This window comes from Centruroides sculpturatus, unplaced genomic scaffold (assembly GCF_000671375.1).
Source record: "Centruroides sculpturatus isolate CEXI.00-Female unplaced genomic scaffold, Cexi_2.0 scaffold47, whole genome shotgun sequence".
NCBI lineage: Eukaryota > Metazoa > Arthropoda > Arachnida > Scorpiones > Buthidae > Centruroides > Centruroides sculpturatus.
This window is the reverse complement of record NW_019384385.1, coordinates 1047716-1069213: the sequence shown is the minus strand read 5'-3', so window position 1 is coordinate 1069213 and position 21498 is coordinate 1047716. Positions and strand designations below refer to the sequence as shown.

General features: G+C 29.1%; 1 protein-coding gene across 1 annotated transcript in view; it reads right to left on the bottom strand.

Moving 5' to 3' along the window:
* The window catches only part of LOC111618054 (DNA repair endonuclease XPF-like), a 59087-nt gene that overhangs the window by 29321 nt on the left and 8268 nt on the right, over positions 1-21498 (bottom strand). Inside the window, exons 6-15 of the mRNA XM_023359478.1 lie at positions 16037-16189; positions 14447-14560; positions 14210-14358; positions 13410-13463; positions 8451-8520; positions 8300-8363; positions 8084-8226; positions 6529-6693; positions 2442-2642; positions 2146-2283 (exon numbers count right to left, since the gene is read on the bottom strand). Coding sequence (XP_023215246.1) covers positions 2146-2283; positions 2442-2642; positions 6529-6693; positions 8084-8226; positions 8300-8363; positions 8451-8520; positions 13410-13463; positions 14210-14358; positions 14447-14560; positions 16037-16189 — 1251 coding nt within the window. The remainder of the gene's footprint in view (positions 1-2145; positions 2284-2441; positions 2643-6528; positions 6694-8083; positions 8227-8299; positions 8364-8450; positions 8521-13409; positions 13464-14209; positions 14359-14446; positions 14561-16036; positions 16190-21498) is intronic.

Here is a 21498-nt window from a genome sequence, read left to right as displayed (position 1 = left end):
CCCCTGGTTATAAGCAACATGCCGGTCAATCTGCAAAAATACAGTATAATTTTAAGTATTTGTTTATAAAAGACTTCATAAATGAGCATTTACAATAGAAACAACTTTGAAACAGCAATTTTCTTTATTAAATTTTACAAGTCAACAGAAAAGGTTTTTGGGAACAAAGAAAGTAACCAGAAAACCAGAAAATGAAAAATTGTTTTTTAATAAAGCAGAAAATCACGATTTCATCTATAGACTATTAAGTAGTTTATAGATGAAATCGTCTCCATATATACCAGTATATGCAGTATATGTATGCAGAATAAGACAAATTATATTCAGAGAATGATTTCAAACCTTTTCAGAGAAACAAAGATCACATGACAAGGACACACATGTCTTTGTTACTATTATTCTTTGTTAGAATTAACCAGAGGCAGAATTGAATACTTTTAAAAGTCAAAACTTTCAAAAATATATAAATCACCAAACAATCGCCTAAATATCGGGCTATAATATGGCTAATTAAATGATTGGTATAAAGTAATTTGACATTAGAGGTAGACATTAGGCACCATCTCTTAAGTAAATTAATCATTATAATTAAATAAATTTAGAACCTTCTGGAATAAAGCACGTAACTGGCAAGCACACTGCACGGCAAGCAGAGGTTGCGGGTTCAAGCCCTGTCCCGGGCCAGTTCTTTTATTCCAGAAGGTTCTAAATTTATTTAATAATTTATTTATTTAATTATAATGATTAATTTACTTAAGAGATGGTGCCTAATGTCTACCTCTAATGTCAAATTACTTTATACCAATCATTTAATTAGCCATATTATAGCCCGATATTTAGGCGATTGTTTGGTGATTTATATATTTTTGAAAGTTTTGACTTTTAAAAGTATTCAATTCTGCCTCTGGTTAATTCTAACAAAGAATAATAGTAACAAAGACATGTGTGTCCTTGTCATGTGATCTTTGTTTCTCTGAAAAGGTTTGAAATCATTCTCTGAATATAATTTGTCTTATTCTGCATACATATACTGCATATACTGGTATATATGGAGACGATTTCATCTATAAACTACTTAATAGTCTATAGATGAAATCGTGATTTTCTGCTTTATTAAAAAACAATTTTTCATTTTCTGGTTTTCTGGTTACTTTCTTTGTTCCCGAAAACCTTTTCTGTTGACTTGTAAAATTTAATAAAGAAAATTGCTGTTTCAAAGTTGTTTCTATTGTAAATGCTCATTTATGAAGTCTTTTATAAACAAATACTTAAAATTATACTGTATTTTTGCAGATTGACCGGCATGTTGCTTATAACCAGGGGAGACCAGCATGCCAGAAACCTGCGACTAAAAAATAAAATTAATCAGATCTAACAAAACTAGTTGTTAAGTAAATGTTAAAGTAAACATTCTTCTGAATGCGTAAAATAATAACATTGTAATTTGACTGATTTAAAATCAGAAAGAAAGTTTTCTTTTACAGTGTGATAAAACAATTAGTGGCTTATTNTATACCAGCGCTGTCCAACTGGCGGCCCGCGGGCCGTATACGGCCCGCCAAATAATTTTTACGGCCCGCGAGTACATTTTACTATGAATAAATTTGTTACTAAATTATTATTATTATTAATATTAAAATTATTTTACTACCGTGTTTCCCCGAAAATAAGACAGTGTCTTATATTAATTTTTGCTCTGAAAAATGCGCTAGGTCTTATTTTCAGGGAATGTCTTATTCTTTCCAGGAAGAAGAATTCACATTTATTATTGAACAAAAAAATTTCCAAGTCGAACTTAGACAAGAGTGACGTATATCCGGTGTGTCGAACTGTCGCCTTTTTACAGCGTCAACATTGGACTCGCTGACCAATTAGTGCTTACTGAACCGTAGCACTATGCAAATGTCATGTGGTTTATCAACCTTCTTGGCCCCCGAAATGTTTTGTGAAGAAAATATGGCCCGCGGGCTATGATAAGTTGGACAGCGCTGTTATAAAATAATAAATTAACTATAATTTTACTACAATGAGACATAAATTATTATAAAAAAAAGGAAAAAAGTTAAAAAATAAAAACAAATGACTTAAAACTACTTATATACAACTTATATAATAGAACCAATATTTTTATTAAATGTTTCTTACACTTTTCTCTCTAATAAGAAATTCAAAAGCTTCTTTTTCTTTTCTCAATGTACTTAAGTAACGTTGTTCTTCTGCAGAGTCTCCGTATATTAAAAAGTACACTTTTATTGATAAATGAGGATTTAATGCTTGAAACATCTTTAATAAAAAAAATTGTTTTTCATAAAGTTAATGCAATAATTTTTTAATATTAAAATAAAATAAGATTTATTTTATTTGAAATGCATTTAATTTTTAGTTTTATGTTAAAGTCATTTTTTTTTATAATCAAAACTATAAAAAATAAAAATTCTTGCCTCTATTAAACGAATTGCACCAATATCAGCATTATATAATATAATATAATTAGGTTCATTTGCTTGTAAAACTTTTTGTAAACTGAATGGATCATTACTTCCATGTAACGCTTGAATAATTGTTATTGGAGAAGTTAAATTTTTCTCTTCTGTTTTGTTATCCTTATCTTCATTTTCTACTTCTTCTACTTCTGAATCTGTCTTTATAAAATATTGACAAATGTAAATAAATTTTGTTTAAAACTTATTCATTTTCAATAACAGATATTCTAAATGTATTGATATATTGTATGTGTATTTATCAATATTAACCTTCAGATCTGAAGCTGTTACAAAGCATAATATTCTTAAATAATCTATTGTTAACTTTAAATAAATATTTGTACATATATATTATAATAATATTATATAGTAGTATAAAACTTATGTTTTTTATCTCTATATTTTGCAATAATTTTATTTATTGAAACAATAAAATTAAAGTTTACATTCATCTAAAGCTGTGGTTCCCAACGTGAAGCATATGCCCCACAGGAAAACAATTCTGGAATGAATTATTAACAGTGAATTTGAAAGCCTGCTAATTGTTCTTATATCTTATTATTAATAAATTAAGGCTAACAATGTTTTTTAAATTTCCCCCTTTCCACAGCATCATCTCAGTGTCTTTTCTGTTTACATAACCGTTACTTCTTACCTATCTATTGTTAGTTGGAGCAAGTTAAGTAGCTTAAGACTCCATTGTACATCGACTAGTATGGCAATCTTAGAATAAAGTAAAAAAGTATTTAGTGTGAGCATACAGTTATTATTATTGAAGGTCCTTGATACATAAATGTATGTACTTATATTATAAATAATTTTTATATTAATTTTATATTTATGCACTTCAGTTCTCTGTTATATGTTTTGAAACCTTATTTGCTGTTTTTTTTTTCATATCATTTCATACAAGGTGTGACAATTAAATTCCAGGACTGGGGTAATAAAAGGACACAAAGAACATATAATGAAAAACCCTTTTAATATGTTTCAAAGTAATCCCCTGGAGAGCAATGCACTTCTCACAATGCTTGTACAAGTTCTTAAAACACTCGGCAAAGTCACTTCCGTTGACAACTCTCAATTCCTTGGTCACATTGCGCTGTATGTCCTCCAGGTCATTGAACCTTCGTCCCTTCAATGTGATTTTGATTTTCGGAATCCAGTAAAGAAGGGTCATCATCAACATCTTGAATGAACTGTTGACATGCTTCCAGTCAGAGATGCTTTTGGTCCTCACTGAGATAGTGCAGAATGAAGGCGGGAGCAGATTTTTCTTTTGCCCAAATCTTCGGTGATGATTAAGTGAGTTGTCTCCAGATTGATACCAGTTATCTCCACTATCATCCAAATAGATATTCAATGGTCATATCGTAGCAAGTCTCTCATTTTTTTGATGTTTTCTGGTATTTGAACTGATTGAGGTCATCCAGGGCAAGCATTGTCCTCAAGGTCTTTCCGACCATCCCTGAAACATACAAACAACTCAAAAACACAAGAGCGGGATAGGGCATCATTCCTATAAACTTGCTTGATGAGGGCATACATCTCTGTTGCACTTTTACCCAACTTGTAACAAAACTTAATATTCGCTTTTTGTTCCATGACAAAAACATGATAGCACTTTCTCACAGCAATATGTGAATGGAGTACAGAAAAATAATGAGTTACAAGACATGAACAAATCTTTGCAGACAAGTAGCCAGATGGTTTAACTATTATGACAAGCTTAGACAAGTTTCTGCACCTGTTAATGTCAAAGTCAATAAGCAGAATTTCCACTAATTACAGTATTATTTTCTTACCTTGCTTAATGCTATTATTCAGTTATCATCATCAATACAGATTCAGGTGAAGAAGTCTCAAAGTGATTACAATAAGCAGATTCTACCATACAATAAACATAGTCATTGACACACTGAATGAATACCTAATCGAATATATTGAGAATTTGAAATCTTTATTACAAGTTTTAAGAATCTGAAGGCATGTCTATCTCAATTTAGTCTATAAAATCACTTATCTAAAGAATATAATTAATATTAATCAACAAAATTTTCTGAAAATTTTGGAAATATACAAATAAGAGCCTAGAACGGCCATTAGTAGTCAATTGGACAAATCCATTTTTATAATTGTATATGCTGAGCATTATTCACTGCCGATTTATCATGACATGTTTATTTATTATACTTATAAAGTTCACATCGTAAATACAGTTGACCCCCTATAACACGATAGATACGTTCCGTTCTTTATGAAATTGATGTTCTACGAGTCCTTAAATACATGAGCCAATCGCAGCCCGGCACATATGAGGTTTACGGACTACAGTTGAAAGGTTTTTTTCCATAAAATTAATCGATTCTAGACTAATTTGACTCAACATTTCCAAAACACGTATAATTTTTTTGGGAATAATCCATATAAACTATGCTATAAACAAAAAATTGTAGGATTAATTACCAAGTGTGCACCATTCAATGACATCATTGCTTAAGCTTGTTTTCATTGTGGAGCGGTGCATTGAATAGGGGCATGCATGTTTCCTGATAAATTATTTTTCTGCGAAAAATTTGCTGAACTTTGGAGACATCATTAATATAAATATAATTTTTATGAACATTAAATAATAAATGGTTTTAGTAGGTCTGCTGCTCATTTAAACTCAACAGTTTGTGCAATATCTGCTATTGATCTAGATTCGACCAATCTTGTCACGACACGAGTTAGCGATGACATTTTACTGTTATATAGGAGTCTCTTTTAGCGTGTTTATACAAATACGGTCACAATTTTTTCGCTGTTATATACGAATCTGAATTATATGAACCTGTTTTATAGGTGAGTCTACTGTATTTAATGTCTACCTATATCTGCATGTCAATTTTTTGTGCGTATTTTCCCCTTATAGACCAGTCTGTAACAATTGCTTATGAAAGAACTTTGGCAATCAATAATTATTGATAGAAAGTGAAAACATGGGAAAAATTACCTTGCTATATATCAAGGTAATAAAGCACTTGTTTTATTACCTTGATATATAGTACAATATAACAGCAACAATAATAATCAGTGATTGTTGATGTTATTTTTTCACCTTTATTTAAAATTTTCTGTTTTAAATTTATATTACACCATTTTAATTAGTCAAATATTAATTTAAATTATAGTTATAAACTATTTTATTAAATATAAATAAAATAGTTAAGTATTTTTGTACTCTCAGTGAAATAATACGGCATTACTTTTCCTGTCAATTTACACTATATATTATATTTTTCATATTTTCATTACCTTATTACTTAAAAATTTCTAATTCAGTCAACAATTTTGGCATCACTCATGGTAAAAATCAAAAAAAGTTTTTAATAAACTTGTTCTTATTTTATAATTGAGTAATTTATTCTTCAGAGCTTCTATTGAAATTATTCATTCTTGTTTACACTTTTCTTCTTTGCAAATCTGCATTTTCTATCCTGATAATTACATAATATTAATAAAATAATATATCATTATTATTATTTTATCAGTTAATTGTCTTTAAAAAGAAGAAATGTGGATTTTCATGTTATCATTCACATTTTGTAAATACTATTAATTTGTCCTTTTACAAATAACACAACAATTTACAATGCAAAAAACTTCATAAAAGTTATTACATGCAATTTAATTATTTCATTGCTGTTGTTATTTTGATTTACTTTGACATTTTTATTTTTGTATGCTTTTATTTTATAAATCAAATTATATATCATAAATTTCGACTTTTTTTTTATTTAATAAGCTGCTAGTTTACATATTTAAAAAATAAAATTATAAAGTTCGTTTGTTTCATAAATTAATTACGTATAAAAAAGAATTACCTCAAAATATCAAACATAAAATAAAATTTTGGAATTACCATGTTTAATTTGAATTATTTTCTTCCATCAGTTAAAAAATGACAAATGTATTATTTTGTAAATGTGTAGCTCTAACTTAGATCCTAAAATTCAACTTCCTAATATATAACATATATTAAATGCAAATTAATTTTAAATACCTCTGATGATGATGAATTATTTAATATATTTTCTTCATTCAATTCACTTTCTTTTCTTTTCTTCCCACCCTTCCTATTCTCCTTACTCTTCATTTTTAAACATTTTTTCTTTAAGGAGTTATTATATAATTTTCTCAGAAACTGTTGTGATCCTCTGCATAAAAACTAAGTTTAAAATGCAAAGCATTGTTAGTTACACAAAGAAAAAAAATGCATATTCTTATTTAAATACTATACATCCTCATATGTGTATTGTATATATATTTTTGGAAAATCCAATGAAACAAGTTATTTTTTGTATTTTTTATTACAATAGAAATAGAAATATACAAAAATAAATATGTCTATATCAATGCACATATTAGGATTGATGTTATAACTTATTATTTGCTATCTACAATATTGCAAATGATTTGTCTTCTAGATATGTCTTAAACTTGTAATATTGAAAACAAACTATAAAAGTTTATAACGTTAAAAAAATAATTTTATTTCAAGTATAATCAGTTTTCTGCAATACTTTTGATGCAAATATCTATGTAACAACACTGATAAATACAGGAAGGACAGACAGATGACTGGGAATTTATAGGTCTACAAATTTTTCAAATTGCAGTCCAACAAAGCTAAATTATGATTTAATTAAAACCAATAATACAGAAAATCATCATTAATTCGTAACTGTACAGGTCCAGGCCGGGGATATAGGAAGTTACATGTTAAGGAATTTGGTTAATTCGAAATATGGCTACTTTGTAATTCAAAGTGAAAATTCTGTCCAAACTGATATGTATATGTTAACTCATTTGTTTAGATCAAAGTGTCTCCATGTTATAAGAGAACAATAGAAGAAGAACAACTCTAATATGATCAATATGACTGCTTTTACAGTAACACATTTTTAGGTGTCACCTTACATAAGGACTGCCTTTTTTCCTCTTATTTCATAAAATATGGCTGGGTTTTAGGATTGCAAGAGCAGATTGAGATATTTGTAGGAGTCTAAGCTACTACTTTTGGGTGACTTGCTACTTTTTGGGCCACTTTAAAAATAATTTGGGCTACATTTCAAGGAATTCTGCTTTACTTTTTATATCTGGTAACCAAACGAGTTAACATATGCATATCACAGTTTGGACAGAATTTTCACTTTGAATTACAAAGTAGCTATATTTTGAACTAACCAAATTCCTTAACATGTAACTTCCTACATCCCCAGCCAAGACAAAAGTACAGTTATAAACTAATGGGATTTCGAACTATCTGAGTTCAAATTAATGAGAATTTCCTGTATATATATTTGTTTATATATTAGTTTTAAAAATTTGTAAATAAAAAGTAAATGATATATTCATATTTGAGTCTAATTATCTGAAAAAATCTGCATTACTAGAAAAATAGGTCTTTATTTCTTCTTTTTCAACTAGAACCTCTATTAGTTTTAAAATTACATTTTTGTTTAAATATTTTACAAACAAAAATCTTATCTATAATTGAATTAAGAATGGTATTTGAGTAAGTATAAGAAATTAACTGAAAAGTTTTTAATACAAACTTCATTTATTTGTTGTCGAGTATGATCATCATCAGTTAATATTAACGCTACTGCTGGATTAACATTTTTTTTTGTATTTTCTTTAATTTCAGCTAAAATTTCAGATAAAACAAGCCATTTAGGATTATCTTCTAGTTTTAAATCTGCAATTACAAAGTAAAATTAAAATTAGTTTACAAAAAGTAAACAAATATATTTTTTTTTGTTGGTACAAACCTTCAATTCTTTCTTCTTTTAACTTTTTAATATCAATTTTTCCAAATAATCTTTCCTTGCTTTGCTGAAATTATTCTTTATTAACAGTTTGTTTCTTTGCATTATGCATTAAATTTATAATTTGAATAATATAAATTTTTAAATTACTTACAACGAACATATTCTCTGCAACATCCATAAAAAGCCAATCGGACATATGAGCATTTACTTCAATATTTTCTCTAAAAATGTAATTAGAAACATTCAATTGAATAGAGGTCAGACAAAATACCATATTTTCACAGATTGTCATGTTGGTCTATCTGGAGAGACCACAAAATCAGGTATTTCCATATGGTAAAAATCAGCATGCCAGTTTATCCCAGGTGATTGCTGTCATGTTAGTTTAAGTAAGATTATGCATTCTTTTCTAGAGGGAAATGAACAACTTTTATTCTAAAATTGTGAAACTGTCAGCATTATATCAAAACTATGATTATACGTTTAATTTCTTCATTTATCTTCTAAGGATATAAAATACTAGTAGAATGCCAAAAGTGTGTTTTTTTTTTTTATATTTATTTTATTGTAGTTCAATCCAAAACATGCAAAAATACACATATCAAATTTCAGAAACTGGCTATAAATTATCTCAACTTACACCAATTAACATCCCCTTTGTGTGAAATTTGAGAAGAAGATTTTACTTTTAAGGTCAGAGTAGATGGTCAGTGCAGGACTGACTGACTGACTACTATAACTAATTTCAATAAGCCACTAATTGTTTTATCACACTGTAAAAGAAAACTTTCTTTCTGATTTTAAATCAGTCAAATTACAATGTTATTATTTTACGCATTCAGAAGAATGTTTACTTTAACATTTACTTAACAACTAGTTTTGTTAGATCTGATTAATTTTATTTTTTAGTCGCAGGTTTCTGGCATGCTGGTCTCCCCTGGTTATAAGCAACATGCCGGTCAATCTGCAAAAATACAGTATAATTTTAAGTATTTGTTTATAAAAGACTTCATAAATGAGCATTTACAATAGAAACAACTTTGAAACAGCAATTTTCTTTATTAAATTTTACAAGTCAACAGAAAAGGTTTTCGGGAACAAAGAAAGTAACCAGAAAACCAGAAAATGAAAAATTGTTTTTTAATAAAGCAGAAAATCACGATTTCATCTATAGACTATTAAGTAGTTTATAGATGAAATCGTCTCCATATATACCAGTATATGCAGTATATGTATGCAGAATAAGACAAATTATATTCAGAGAATGATTTCAAACCTTTTCAGAGAAACAAAGATCACATGACAAGGACACACATGTCTTTGTTACTATTATTCTTTGTTAGAATTAACCAGAGGCAGAATTGAATACTTTTAAAAGTCAAAACTTTCAAAAATATATAAATCACCAAACAATCGCCTAAATATCGGGCTATAATATGGCTAATTAAATGATTGGTATAAAGTAATTTGACATTAGAGGTAGACATTAGGCACCATCTCTTAAGTAAATTAATCATTATAATTAAATAAATAAATTATTAAATAAATTTAGAACCTTCTGGAATAAAAGAACTGGCCCGGGACAGGGCTTGAACCCGCAACCTCTGCTTGCCGTGCAGTGTGCTTGCCAGTTACGTGCTTTATTCCAGAAGGTTCTAAATTTATTTAATTATAATGATTAATTTACTTAAGAGATGGCACCTAACATCTACCTCTAATGTCAAATTACTTTATACCAATCATTTAATTAGCCATATTATAGCCCGATATTTAGGCGATCGTTTGGTGATTTATTCTCTACTACTCGGGCATTGAGTTGTTATTATTTCAAAAATATAATGAGTTCCCTAGAATAAGCAACAAATGTAATTCATTGAAAACAAAGAAAATAAGATAACACAATACTGCAAATTGCCATTATGGAATAGTTAACAACTAACTAACTAGTACCAAGCATTAAAGAACAAGTTTATTAACATTGTTAGCAATTATAGAGACTGAAGTTAACAATTAATTAGAGTATTAAAATTCCTCAAGAAATCAGATCATAGAATAACTTGGTCTCTGTATTACTGTAATATGGTTAGAATTTCCAATAGCATAACAGGACACTAGCTTTTGGTAGTCTTATTTGCAGTCATATGAACTCATAAGGATTACAGTTGAAAAACATTTGAATACCTAGCACAAATTCTTGGAAACAATGAGAATTTTTTAGAATTGAATAATTCTCAATTCTTGCATTCAAATAATCCCATCTTGATTTGAAATTACTTTGGATTAAACCTAATAATTTTTTTACTAATGTAAATGTGATTTTACTATGAAAATGAACATAACTGTATGATCCTGATTTACATAGGTTTTACTGTACAATATTTGGTATTAATACAAAATTTAATACAATATTTAATATTATAGGTAGTGTAAATTATTATATTTATTTAGCAGATTTCCATTGAGCAAATCTCAGATTTTATAACTAGTTCATAAAATGTTTTATCACTTTGGCATAAACCAGATTTATACAAACACTGGACTTTGTAACATTTACAAAGAAAGTATCTACCTTAGATTTCTATGCATACAGAATAATGGCTAGAGAATGGAACAACTACAGTTTAGGATGTTACCTGTTGTTCCCATCAATTTCTTGTACTGTAGATGTGTTTGCCAAGATTGAAAGTGAGACTGCTCTACATTCATTTCAACCAGGGAAAAAACTTTATATTGATGACTATATTCATCTGAAAGACGCTATGCAGAATGATGCCAATCCAGAAGATCTTGAAGAATAATGATTTTGCTACCAACATTTTCAAGAAGTCTAAGGCATATACCAAAGATGCATTCACTCATGGCAGAAACTATGAATGACATGATATTTTCATCTTTCATATGCAAGACAATAGGGCAACGGTTTCCAACCTTTTTTGGATGGCGACCCCTTTTTATAAAAGCCAAGTGACCCACGATTCCGATACAATTGAAAAAAGCATTTTTAATAAGGTAATTAAAAAAACAACAAAATTAGTTTTTCAGTATAATTTTACTTTATATTATGTTTAATAATTAATTTAAGGCGATGGTTGAAATTGTATGTTATTAACCAGCCTAAAAATTCGCGGGTGAGATTTTGTTAACGCCAACCTCATATCATTCTCAACATTTAATTTATTCCTCTCAAAATTCTCAACACATGTTTCAACCAACTGTGACAGAATACTAGAATAGCTACCCAGATTACACTTATTTTAAGTTTCAAAAAATATATGAAATTATTCAAACTTCAAGGCACCATTAAAAATAAATATTGCATTATAGTGAAAATGTTCTTTAGTTTACTGCATAAGTTGGCGACCCCACAGAAAACCCGTTGCGACCCCCTTCTGGGTCGCGACCCATAGGTTTGGAACCTGTGCACTAGGGAAAGAAATCCACAAACATCTTTTCCCAGGACAGTCAACAACAGATTAATGTGAGTTGGTTGCTCGAGTATTCAAGAAAAACTTTACACAATAATAAAACTTATTATCAGATCACACATTTTTGATGACACAATTGCCTGTACTCCACAGAGAAACCTTCCTCAAGCACTTGCATTAATTTAATTGAAAACAAAAATACTTGAAAGAGATATTGACAAAATCATTTCAGTAAAAGTTTCAAACAGGAATAAAGACCCTATTCTTTATGATGGCTTCAAACACATGATTCAAAATCCACATAGTGATCTCAACCTCAACCCCATGCATGAGTGATGATTAATGCTCAAAGATTTATCCAAAATAATTTTTATGGGAAAATTCATTCTCAGTTAGTTTGAATAACTTTATATAGACAAAGGAAACCTAAAGATAGTGGCTTTGCAGCCAACCTTAAGATCCAACTCAGAAATACTTAACATCAGGTAGAGATTGACAATATGTGGATAGTTCTCTCCTCTCTTGTTTAGAAAAATTTTCCAGACACACCATTCTTGAATCATGTTATTCTGTAAAACAATCAAATATATTAACAAGGGAAGTGACCAAACAGCATTTGAAATGCAAAATGAGAATAAAATGCTTTAACAAAATACACCAGTTTCAAATTGGAAGGTATATCAGTAGCAATGAAACAGTATGGAAAATCTTTGCTTTTCCAATTCATGAAAGAAAACCAACAATTATGCATCTTAGTGTTTATTTAGAAAAAAAAAGACAAAGAATATACTTCACTGAGGAGAATCTCAAACAAAATTTTCAGATTTCACTAAGAATTAGCAGCACTCTTAACAGCATTCTTTTAAATATATCAGCAAGATCCATTTGAAATTCTCAGATATTATATAAATAGAATTTTTCCACAAAAGTGTTCAAGAAAACAAGGAACACAATTAGAAGGATATCCAGATGTTTGTTCATCAGATGGATAGTCTTGTAGACAATATTTGATAGATGGACAGTGAAGGCTCTTGGTAGAGTCTTCTCTATCCATCTATCAAATATTGAATGTTTTTCATCTCAAAAAGCTGCTATATGTTGTACACAATCCAACTTCTTTCCAGAACTTGAAAACCTGTTAATGATTATATATATAATACATATCAAGAAGCATGCCTTAGAAAAGGTCTTTTGCAAGATGATCATTGACAGTTGCCACTCAATCAGCTGGCAAAACTAGATATATCTTTTGTATTCTGTTAACAATTTTCTGACTCACCATTTCAGTTATGAGAACCATTTCAATGAGGATATCTTTCTTCAAGTAAAAAAGTACAATCCCACTATTGAAATCAGTTTCTTTCAGAACATTTTGAATGAAGCTTTGTTTATCATAAAAGACATCTATTTATCAATGAATGGTAAAAATGTGGATTATTTAGGTATATCCCAGCCAAGAAGACAATGTTGCAAGCCATTGTTTGAAGAAATCTTGTGAGAAACATCTTATAATGTAATGGAAATGAATGATTTCATTTTTGTCAAAGAACCAATTTTAATTTCAGAGCAGAAAGCAGTATATGATGGAATTCTCAGAGTCATTTTCAAAAAATTATAAAATATAAATATCCATAAAATTTGTAAAAATTTATTCAAAAAAAGTTAATTCGTAAAAATAGACTTACCTAATTGACTTCAGAAGATTATAAAATGTAACACAATCATACTGTGTTAAATACCTAATAATATTAATAAAATTATAATTAATAAATCTTTTATAATTAAATAAATTGATAATAAATTATTTTAAATAAAATGAAATTATTCATTTATTTTTATGTAATACAAAAAATAAATAAACTGCTGGTCCTTTCTAAAGTTAAAATTAGATACGATTTTAAGAACTGACCTAAGAAAACCCCAAATATTTTTAGCCCAACATCTTGAAGGGAATATGGTCTACAAATATAAATTATCTCAATCCTACATTGGGAGTGTAAAATCAAACACTCACAGCATAACCAATCTAACGCTACAGTAAACCATTTGCAAAGCAATGCAATGTCTAGAAAACCAAATAAATTAAATATACCAAATCAGAAAACAGAACCTAGAACATTATAGTTACAAACAGTATTTCTAAGACAGAAGTGACTTATTGAAGAATTGAGTTTAACAGTTGCACAACCCATTAGTGCTACTTTCCTGATCTTCTTCTGCAACTGAGTATCCAGCATCCTACTTTGACTAATCTTCTGGATACTGGAAGAAGATCAGACAATTACATAGATATAAAGATACATTTTAAGAAAATAGAGAAAAAATTAATTAAGATATTTGAGTGCTTCTGTTTTAAAATTATAAATAAAACAAATGAATACCACTTTAAGATTTTCCAGTTATTCTGTACTTTAATACTAAATGATACACTAAAATAAAATTATTTTTAGTATTTTTCATATGTAAATTTATTTCAATCACTTACATAAGAATGGTGCGAAGAGTTTTAAGATCTGATATTAGTCTGTGTGTTTTTGGTCCTAACTGGTGCCAAATTGGATCTAGCTGATACTTGATAATTTTATCAAATGATTTTGAAATAGCATTTTCTACTGTTACTTCTTCTGTATCCAGCTGGAATAAAATTATATATTTAATAATGCAAATAATTATACAAAATTTGAAATAAGTTAACTTACTATTGATTTAAAAAAATGCTTACTGTTTTATTTAATTTTTTTATTTCCTTTATACACACATTCATTATATCTAATAAGGCCAACTGAATACTTTGCATAGCTGATGTCATAGTAATATGGAGTTCATCAACATCTGGCTACAAAATATTCAAATTTAAATTTTATAAATATAATTTTATATGAAAACACCAATATCATCAATAAACCAGCAAAGAACAATGTTTCTATTTTCATTATGATCTTGTTCTTTGCTGGTTTATTGATGATATTGATGTTATTTATAGTACTTTTATCCAGTTTGTCTTATATACATTGATGTTTAGTGTAATTTCATATATTAATGATATAATATATTCTATTTTCTTATTTTTTATGAATTAACTGATATTGTTTTAAAATCTAAAAGTAATAATCTAAAACAAATAAAACTTTAATAAATTGTTGAACAAAGTTACAACACTAAGATATTAAAATACTGTTCAGTTATTCAACAATACAGTAATAACATATAAAAATGATGCATAATATGTTTTTAGTCATTGCAATTATATTTTAATAATTTTTTAATATTAATTCTATTTTTCAAGACTATTTCTTTGAACTAGTATACTTCAGTAATATAATAAACCACCACAAAACTGGATAAATTATGAATAAAATCAAATTAAACCCAAATCCAGTTTAAAAAAAAACCATAATATTTACCCAAAAACAAATGTTTCTGATAGCTTTCAGCTATTGTCACCACATTATGGCATAGTGTTTTAAAATAGAACATAACTTTAAACATCAATCTTTAAATGATGGTGAAGTGCCATTCAATTGGTTGTTACTGCAGTGATGTAGAAATTAAAACTGGATCTCATATAAAAATCTCCAGGCCTGATGTAGGATGTTTGTATCTTTAAAATTAATTGCCACATTTTTGTTATTAGTTTTATATATTTCTAATATTTTGAAGTGTTTGAAGAACATAAGCTCTGGCCAGATGTAGAAGTTGGACTTTGTGTAAGTATGCTTGAATCTGATATTCTATGGCTAAAAGGGCTAAGGAGGTGGCATCATGCCTTATAGATGTGAAGGTGTTCCTTCAAAAGCATAAAGGACATGTAGTAGTGCTGATTTATTATAATTGTTGTTTAGATGTGTTATCTGTGACTGGGATTGTGTAACCCCAGGTATTAGATGGTGTTCATAGCAGTCCTTGGAGAATAAATATGCTTTTTACTGGATTTGGGTTTCATTTGGTGTTATATCAGTAATACATGTTTTTATAAAATCAATTAGTTTTCTATAAAAAAAAAAAAAAAAGGCAATATGACTTTGCAACAAAAGGCAATGTGCAAGCATCATTAAACAATAACTTTTTTCCAATCTTTAACACTGAATAATTAATTTACATGCTTTTTTCTAAAATACAGTATAAAACAGATGTTAAATTTTAAATACAGTTTTATGGTATGAGAGTTTCAAATAAATATTAATTTTCTTTAAATATTTATTTTCACAAATTAAATTATTGTCTTTAAATGTAACACATCTGTCTCTTTAAAGCTCATCAAAATATCTCACAATTATTACTATTAAATAACAAATAACTAAAATTTATATACCTTGCATTTCTCAAAAGTACTTGATACAACAGCATGAAATCTTGGCCATAAATAAAGCTTTCGAACAAATAAATTTCTCATAACTCTCTGTATCTGACAAAAACCTCTGGCAAATGCACATGGATTAGATGACAATGCTTTAATAAAACCTGTCTGTTGAAATGAAAAATATCAAAGAACTCCATAATTACTTTTTAGCATAACTACATTAATTAATTTTTAAAAAATACTAGATTACTAAAACTCAATAAAGAATAAAATATGTAAATAAGATACATGTGTGTGGCTGAATCTTTATTTAAAAAAAAAATAACATTTATAAACATATAAAAAAATTTCAAAAATTTATTTTATCTTACTGAAACAAATTTTACGTATACCACATTTACACGAGAATGTCAATTTTTAAAAAAATTTTTTTACTCTGTAGGCACTAAGAGGACCTCTTTTAGCAAGCCATTATGGGTTCAGCCAGGCCCATAATGGGATGGTCAGTGGTGAGGAATGGGACCCGACATATCTGGACAAAATACCATCCAAAAAATCAACCTCAGGTACCCCAGAGCAGTAGACTGCCACCTTGACCACTTGGCCATCCAGCTGTCACAGCATACTGTTTAAACTGTGACTAAAATATAAAATTAATCTGATCTAACAAAACTAGTTGTTAAATAAATGCTAAAAAATTCTTTCGAGTATAATAAAATAACAACATTGTAGTTTGACAGACACTTAAAATTAGGAAGAAAGTTTTCATTTACAGTGCAATAAAACAATTAGTGGCTTATTGACATTAGTTACAGTAGAGTTAGTCAGTGAAGACTACACTGACAATCTACCCTAATCTTAAAATAACTCTTCCTCTCAAATTTCATACAAAGCAGATACTAATTGGTGTAAGATGAGATAATCTATAGTGAGTTTCTGAAATTTGATATGTGTATTTTTGCATGTTTTGGATTGAATTACAATAAAATAAACAAAAAAGCACTTTTGACATTCTGTAAGTATTTTATGTCATTAGAAAGAAGACAAAATGCAGAAATTAAACATATAATTGTAGTTTTTGATGTAATGCTGACAGTTTTAGAATAAAAACTTTTGTTTTTTTCTATGTGCCCTCTATAGACGGATGTATAATCTCACTTTAACTGGCATGCCAGTTTTTACCATAAAATATATGATTTTGTGGTTTGTGGTTACAAAGATTCCACAATTGTCAGATTTAATAATAATCAGATTTTTATCATAACTGTCTCCTTCTCAAATTACTGGAGTAATTAAATACAAACAAATCCTTTTTAACCTGTAACAGAACTTCAACGCACCTTCCAAATGTTCTTGGCCTTCACCAAGGCCTGCACAACTCAGGTTTTTAACTAAACCGACTTCCAAACTGGAATGTTAGAACAGTGATGTTTGAAGAATCAATTTTAAATTTTCGAATATGTCAAATTCATATGGCTAATTGACTTTGCTCAAATCTTTCATACAGGTACTTCCACGCTTGTGCCACCTTATCACATTACATTACATTTAGTGGAGCACTCCCTCTGACCTGTAGCATTAAATGCTACTGGCTTGAGATACTCCTCTTTTAATTAACCTGCTTCGCATACGCTTTGCAGGTAGTTAAGATTACATAGTCGCGGTCGTAGCCGCAATACATTAATACCCGACAATTCTATTTTTTACATTAATTATATTTTTGTTGAGTAGAGTATTTGATGTCATTAATTTAACAATGAACTATGACAGAAATTTTTATGTTCTGTTTTTATAACAAGTTTTTATAAATTCATTGAAATAATAATATATGTTAACATTATTTATAAGGCTACTTTTCCTAATAGGCCAATCGTAACCTTCTTTGTTACAAACTAATTTTAACTCGTTTCTTACTTTTTCATATTGCATACAGTCAAATAAGATGTGTGTGGGTGTTTCACTTACCCCACAAATCTCGCAGTTTTCATCATCTCGATGATTAAATCTATAATGATATTTCGCAAAATCTCCATGACCTGTCACGAATCTTGTGAATTTGTGTCCAATTTGTAGATGTTTGTTATTTAACCTCTGGTTAATATCTGGTATGTATTCAAAGAGTTCCCTTCCTTTTGTAGTTATTTCCCACCGTTGTTGCCACTGTAATATGTATCTATTTTTGATTTCAGTTTTTATATATTTTGTAGATATTTTTCTGTATGATTCCTTTGTTTTTAGATAACTAGCCTCTTTAGCCAGACTGTCCGCTCTTTCATTTCCTTGGTCTCCAAAATGGGCTTTGACCCAGCTGAACACTAGCATATTATCACTTTTCACAATATTTCGTCTTATATTATCTATTAGTTCACTTTTATTGTTACCATCATTAAGAGCTTTTAATACAGCCTGGCTGTCTGTGCAAATAGTAATTTTTATATTTTTCTTCCTTTGACTTATCCAGTTAATTGCATGATCTATTGCTACCAATTCTGCTTGATAATTTGTGCATCTTTTATCTAACTTGATTTTTTTATGATACTGTTCCCTATTTCTATAGTAATAAACATACGACGCTCCCACTCCTTCTGAGGATCTTGATCCGTCCGTATAGATTCTGTATTTATCCCGATAGTTGTATTTCTTTATATGTATTTTCTCCCATTCATATCTTAATAATTTTTGGTGTTGTTTCATATCTGCTTCTAGCTCGTCCTCTTTTTTCAATAAATCATTATGAGTTTTGTTTTCTTTTAATATATTTCTTGTGTCACTATGCTGTCGAATTTCCAAATCCAGAGGCATTAGGCCCGCCAGTACACAGAGTGCATCGTGGGATGTAGTACAGTATGCTCCAGTAATTCTTAATAGCATTTTTCTTTGTAGGCTATTTATTTTCTGTTTCATGTGTGTCAACTCCATCCTCTTCCCCCAAATTTGGGCAGCATATGTAACAATTGGGATTACAGCACCTTTATAAATATGTGTTAAAGCCCTTCCACCTATACTCCATTCTTTACGTGCTACTTTCGCTATTTCTTGAAATAAGTTACCCACTTTTTTCTTAATTGTTTCTAGGTGTTCATTCCAGAAAAGTTTGTTGTCTATTGTTACTCCTAAATAGTTGACTTGGTTTACACATTTAATCGATTTATTTTGCATTTTAATTGTGGGTTGCCTTTTTGCCACTTTGCATGTTGTAAAGGCTATGGCGTTTGTCTTCTCTGGATTAAATTTAAGTTTGTTTGCATTTCCCCATTTCTCTATTTTATCCAGTATATTTTTGCATTTTATTTCTATTTGTTTTCTGCTTTTTGCCGAACAGATGACCATTATATCGTCAGCAAAAGCTGTTATTTTTGATTCTGATAATGTGTTGATTTTCAAGAGATCATTTAATATAATTGACCAAAAAATGGGTCCAGAACAGGATCCCTGTGGACACCCCATAGTCATGTCCCTTTCCATTTTTACGTCTGCGTATTCTATGTATGCCTTTCTGTTTGTTAGATAATCACGTATAAGACGATACAAATTGTTTGGGCAATTTGCTTCCTCTAATTTAGCATGGATTAGTGACCACCTTATCACAGTCCTTACAGTTAATACAGTTGCTGTTCAGGTTGGCTTTATATATTTCCAAAGCCTCCAGGCTATGAACATGGTCTGTTTGAAAGGCCTGCCTAATTAATCTGTGTTCTGGAGGTCTGTATGTATCAATACTTCCAAGTTGGTGGCATATGTGTACAAGGCAGTGGTATGCCTGTTGTTCGCAAGGTCATATTGATTATTGATGTTCACATACTCTTTTATGCATCTTTAAGGACTGCAATACAGTGGCGCATCTGTGGAAGTATCTGTATGAAAGATTCGAGCAAACAGCTGTATGAATTTGACATATTCGAAAATTTAAAATCGAGTTTTCGAACATCTTTGTTCTAACATTCCAGTTTGGAAGTCAGTTTAGTTAAAATCCTGAGTTGCGCAGGCCTTGGCAAAGGCTGAAAACATTCGGAAGTTGTGTTAAAGTTCTGTTACTGGTTAAAAAGGTTTTGTTTGTATTTTATTCAGATTTTAATCCTTTCACTGTTTAATTTGGTTAGCTACTATATAGATCTCTTATAAAGTTGTATTTTTTTCTTTATATTTCTAAATTCTGTACTAATCTTTTTTCTGTTTTTCATTTCCTTGTTTTCACTGATCCATAAATTTTTTCTGCCTCAGTTATCATTCATCATTCATAATATATTCATATTTTTTAAAATTAAAATTCATACAGAAATTTAATCATCATTGGATTACATACAAAGAATATAATATTTTGTTCTGAGAATATCAATTAATGAATTTTTTATCTTTGAGATAAGTTGAAATAGACTGAAAAATGTTTAAGAAAACGTTTTTTGATAAACCCAAAATATTGAACTCAATATTTTGAATTTTCATCTTAGAACCATAAAAGAGTTGAAAATGTTTGGATAAAAATTAATTATACATATACTATTCAACCATTAAATATTTTCAGAATATGTTTAAATGGTTGCTAAGTTGTTTCCTTAAGAGATTATACAACATAAACATAAAAAGAATGTATATGATTATTAATCACATTCTTATTATGAATAGTTATACATAGGAGAAATATAATTAATTATATATAAAGAAATGTTTGCATATGTTTAAAATACAGTCGACCCCCTATAACGTGGGTTCCTATAACGTAGCAAAAAAATTGCGGCAGTATTCATATAAAGGGACTCGTAAAATGTCGTCGCCAACTCGTGTCGCGACAAGATTGGTCAAATCTGGACCAAAAGTGGATGAGCAGCCGAACTACTTTCCGCCACGCTACGGAAAGTTTAGGCGGGTAAATTGACTTTGCTATCGTCTGTACAGTATTATATATAAATTAGGTACTGTACATATAATTATATATTAATTATATATAAATTAGGTACTGTATATATAATTATATATTAACTTAATTTATTGTAACTTTATTATAATTATATATATACTTCCCGCCGTCCAGCGCCACGCTATAGAGAGTTTAGGTGAGTAAGTTGAGTTTACTATCGTCTGTACAGTATGTATATTAAGTACCGTAAGTCTAATACAGCACTAATTTTATACATTTCTTGTGAAAGAAACATTTCTTATTCAACGGTCATAAAAATTATTTCTATTAATGATGTCTCCAAAGGTCAACAAATTTTTCGCAGAAAAATAATTTATCAGAAAACGCGGCCGCCGTTTGGTGTGCTGCTCCGCGATGAAAACAAGCGTAAGCAACAGCGTAGTCGAACGGTGCACACTCGGTAAGTAATCCTACAATTTTTTGTTTATAGCATAGTTTATACGGATTATTCCCAAAAAATTATACGTGTTTTGGAAATGTTGAGTCGAATTAGTCTAGAATCGGTTAATTTTATAGAAGAAAACCTTTCAAACAGCCTTAGTCCGTAAACTTCACACGT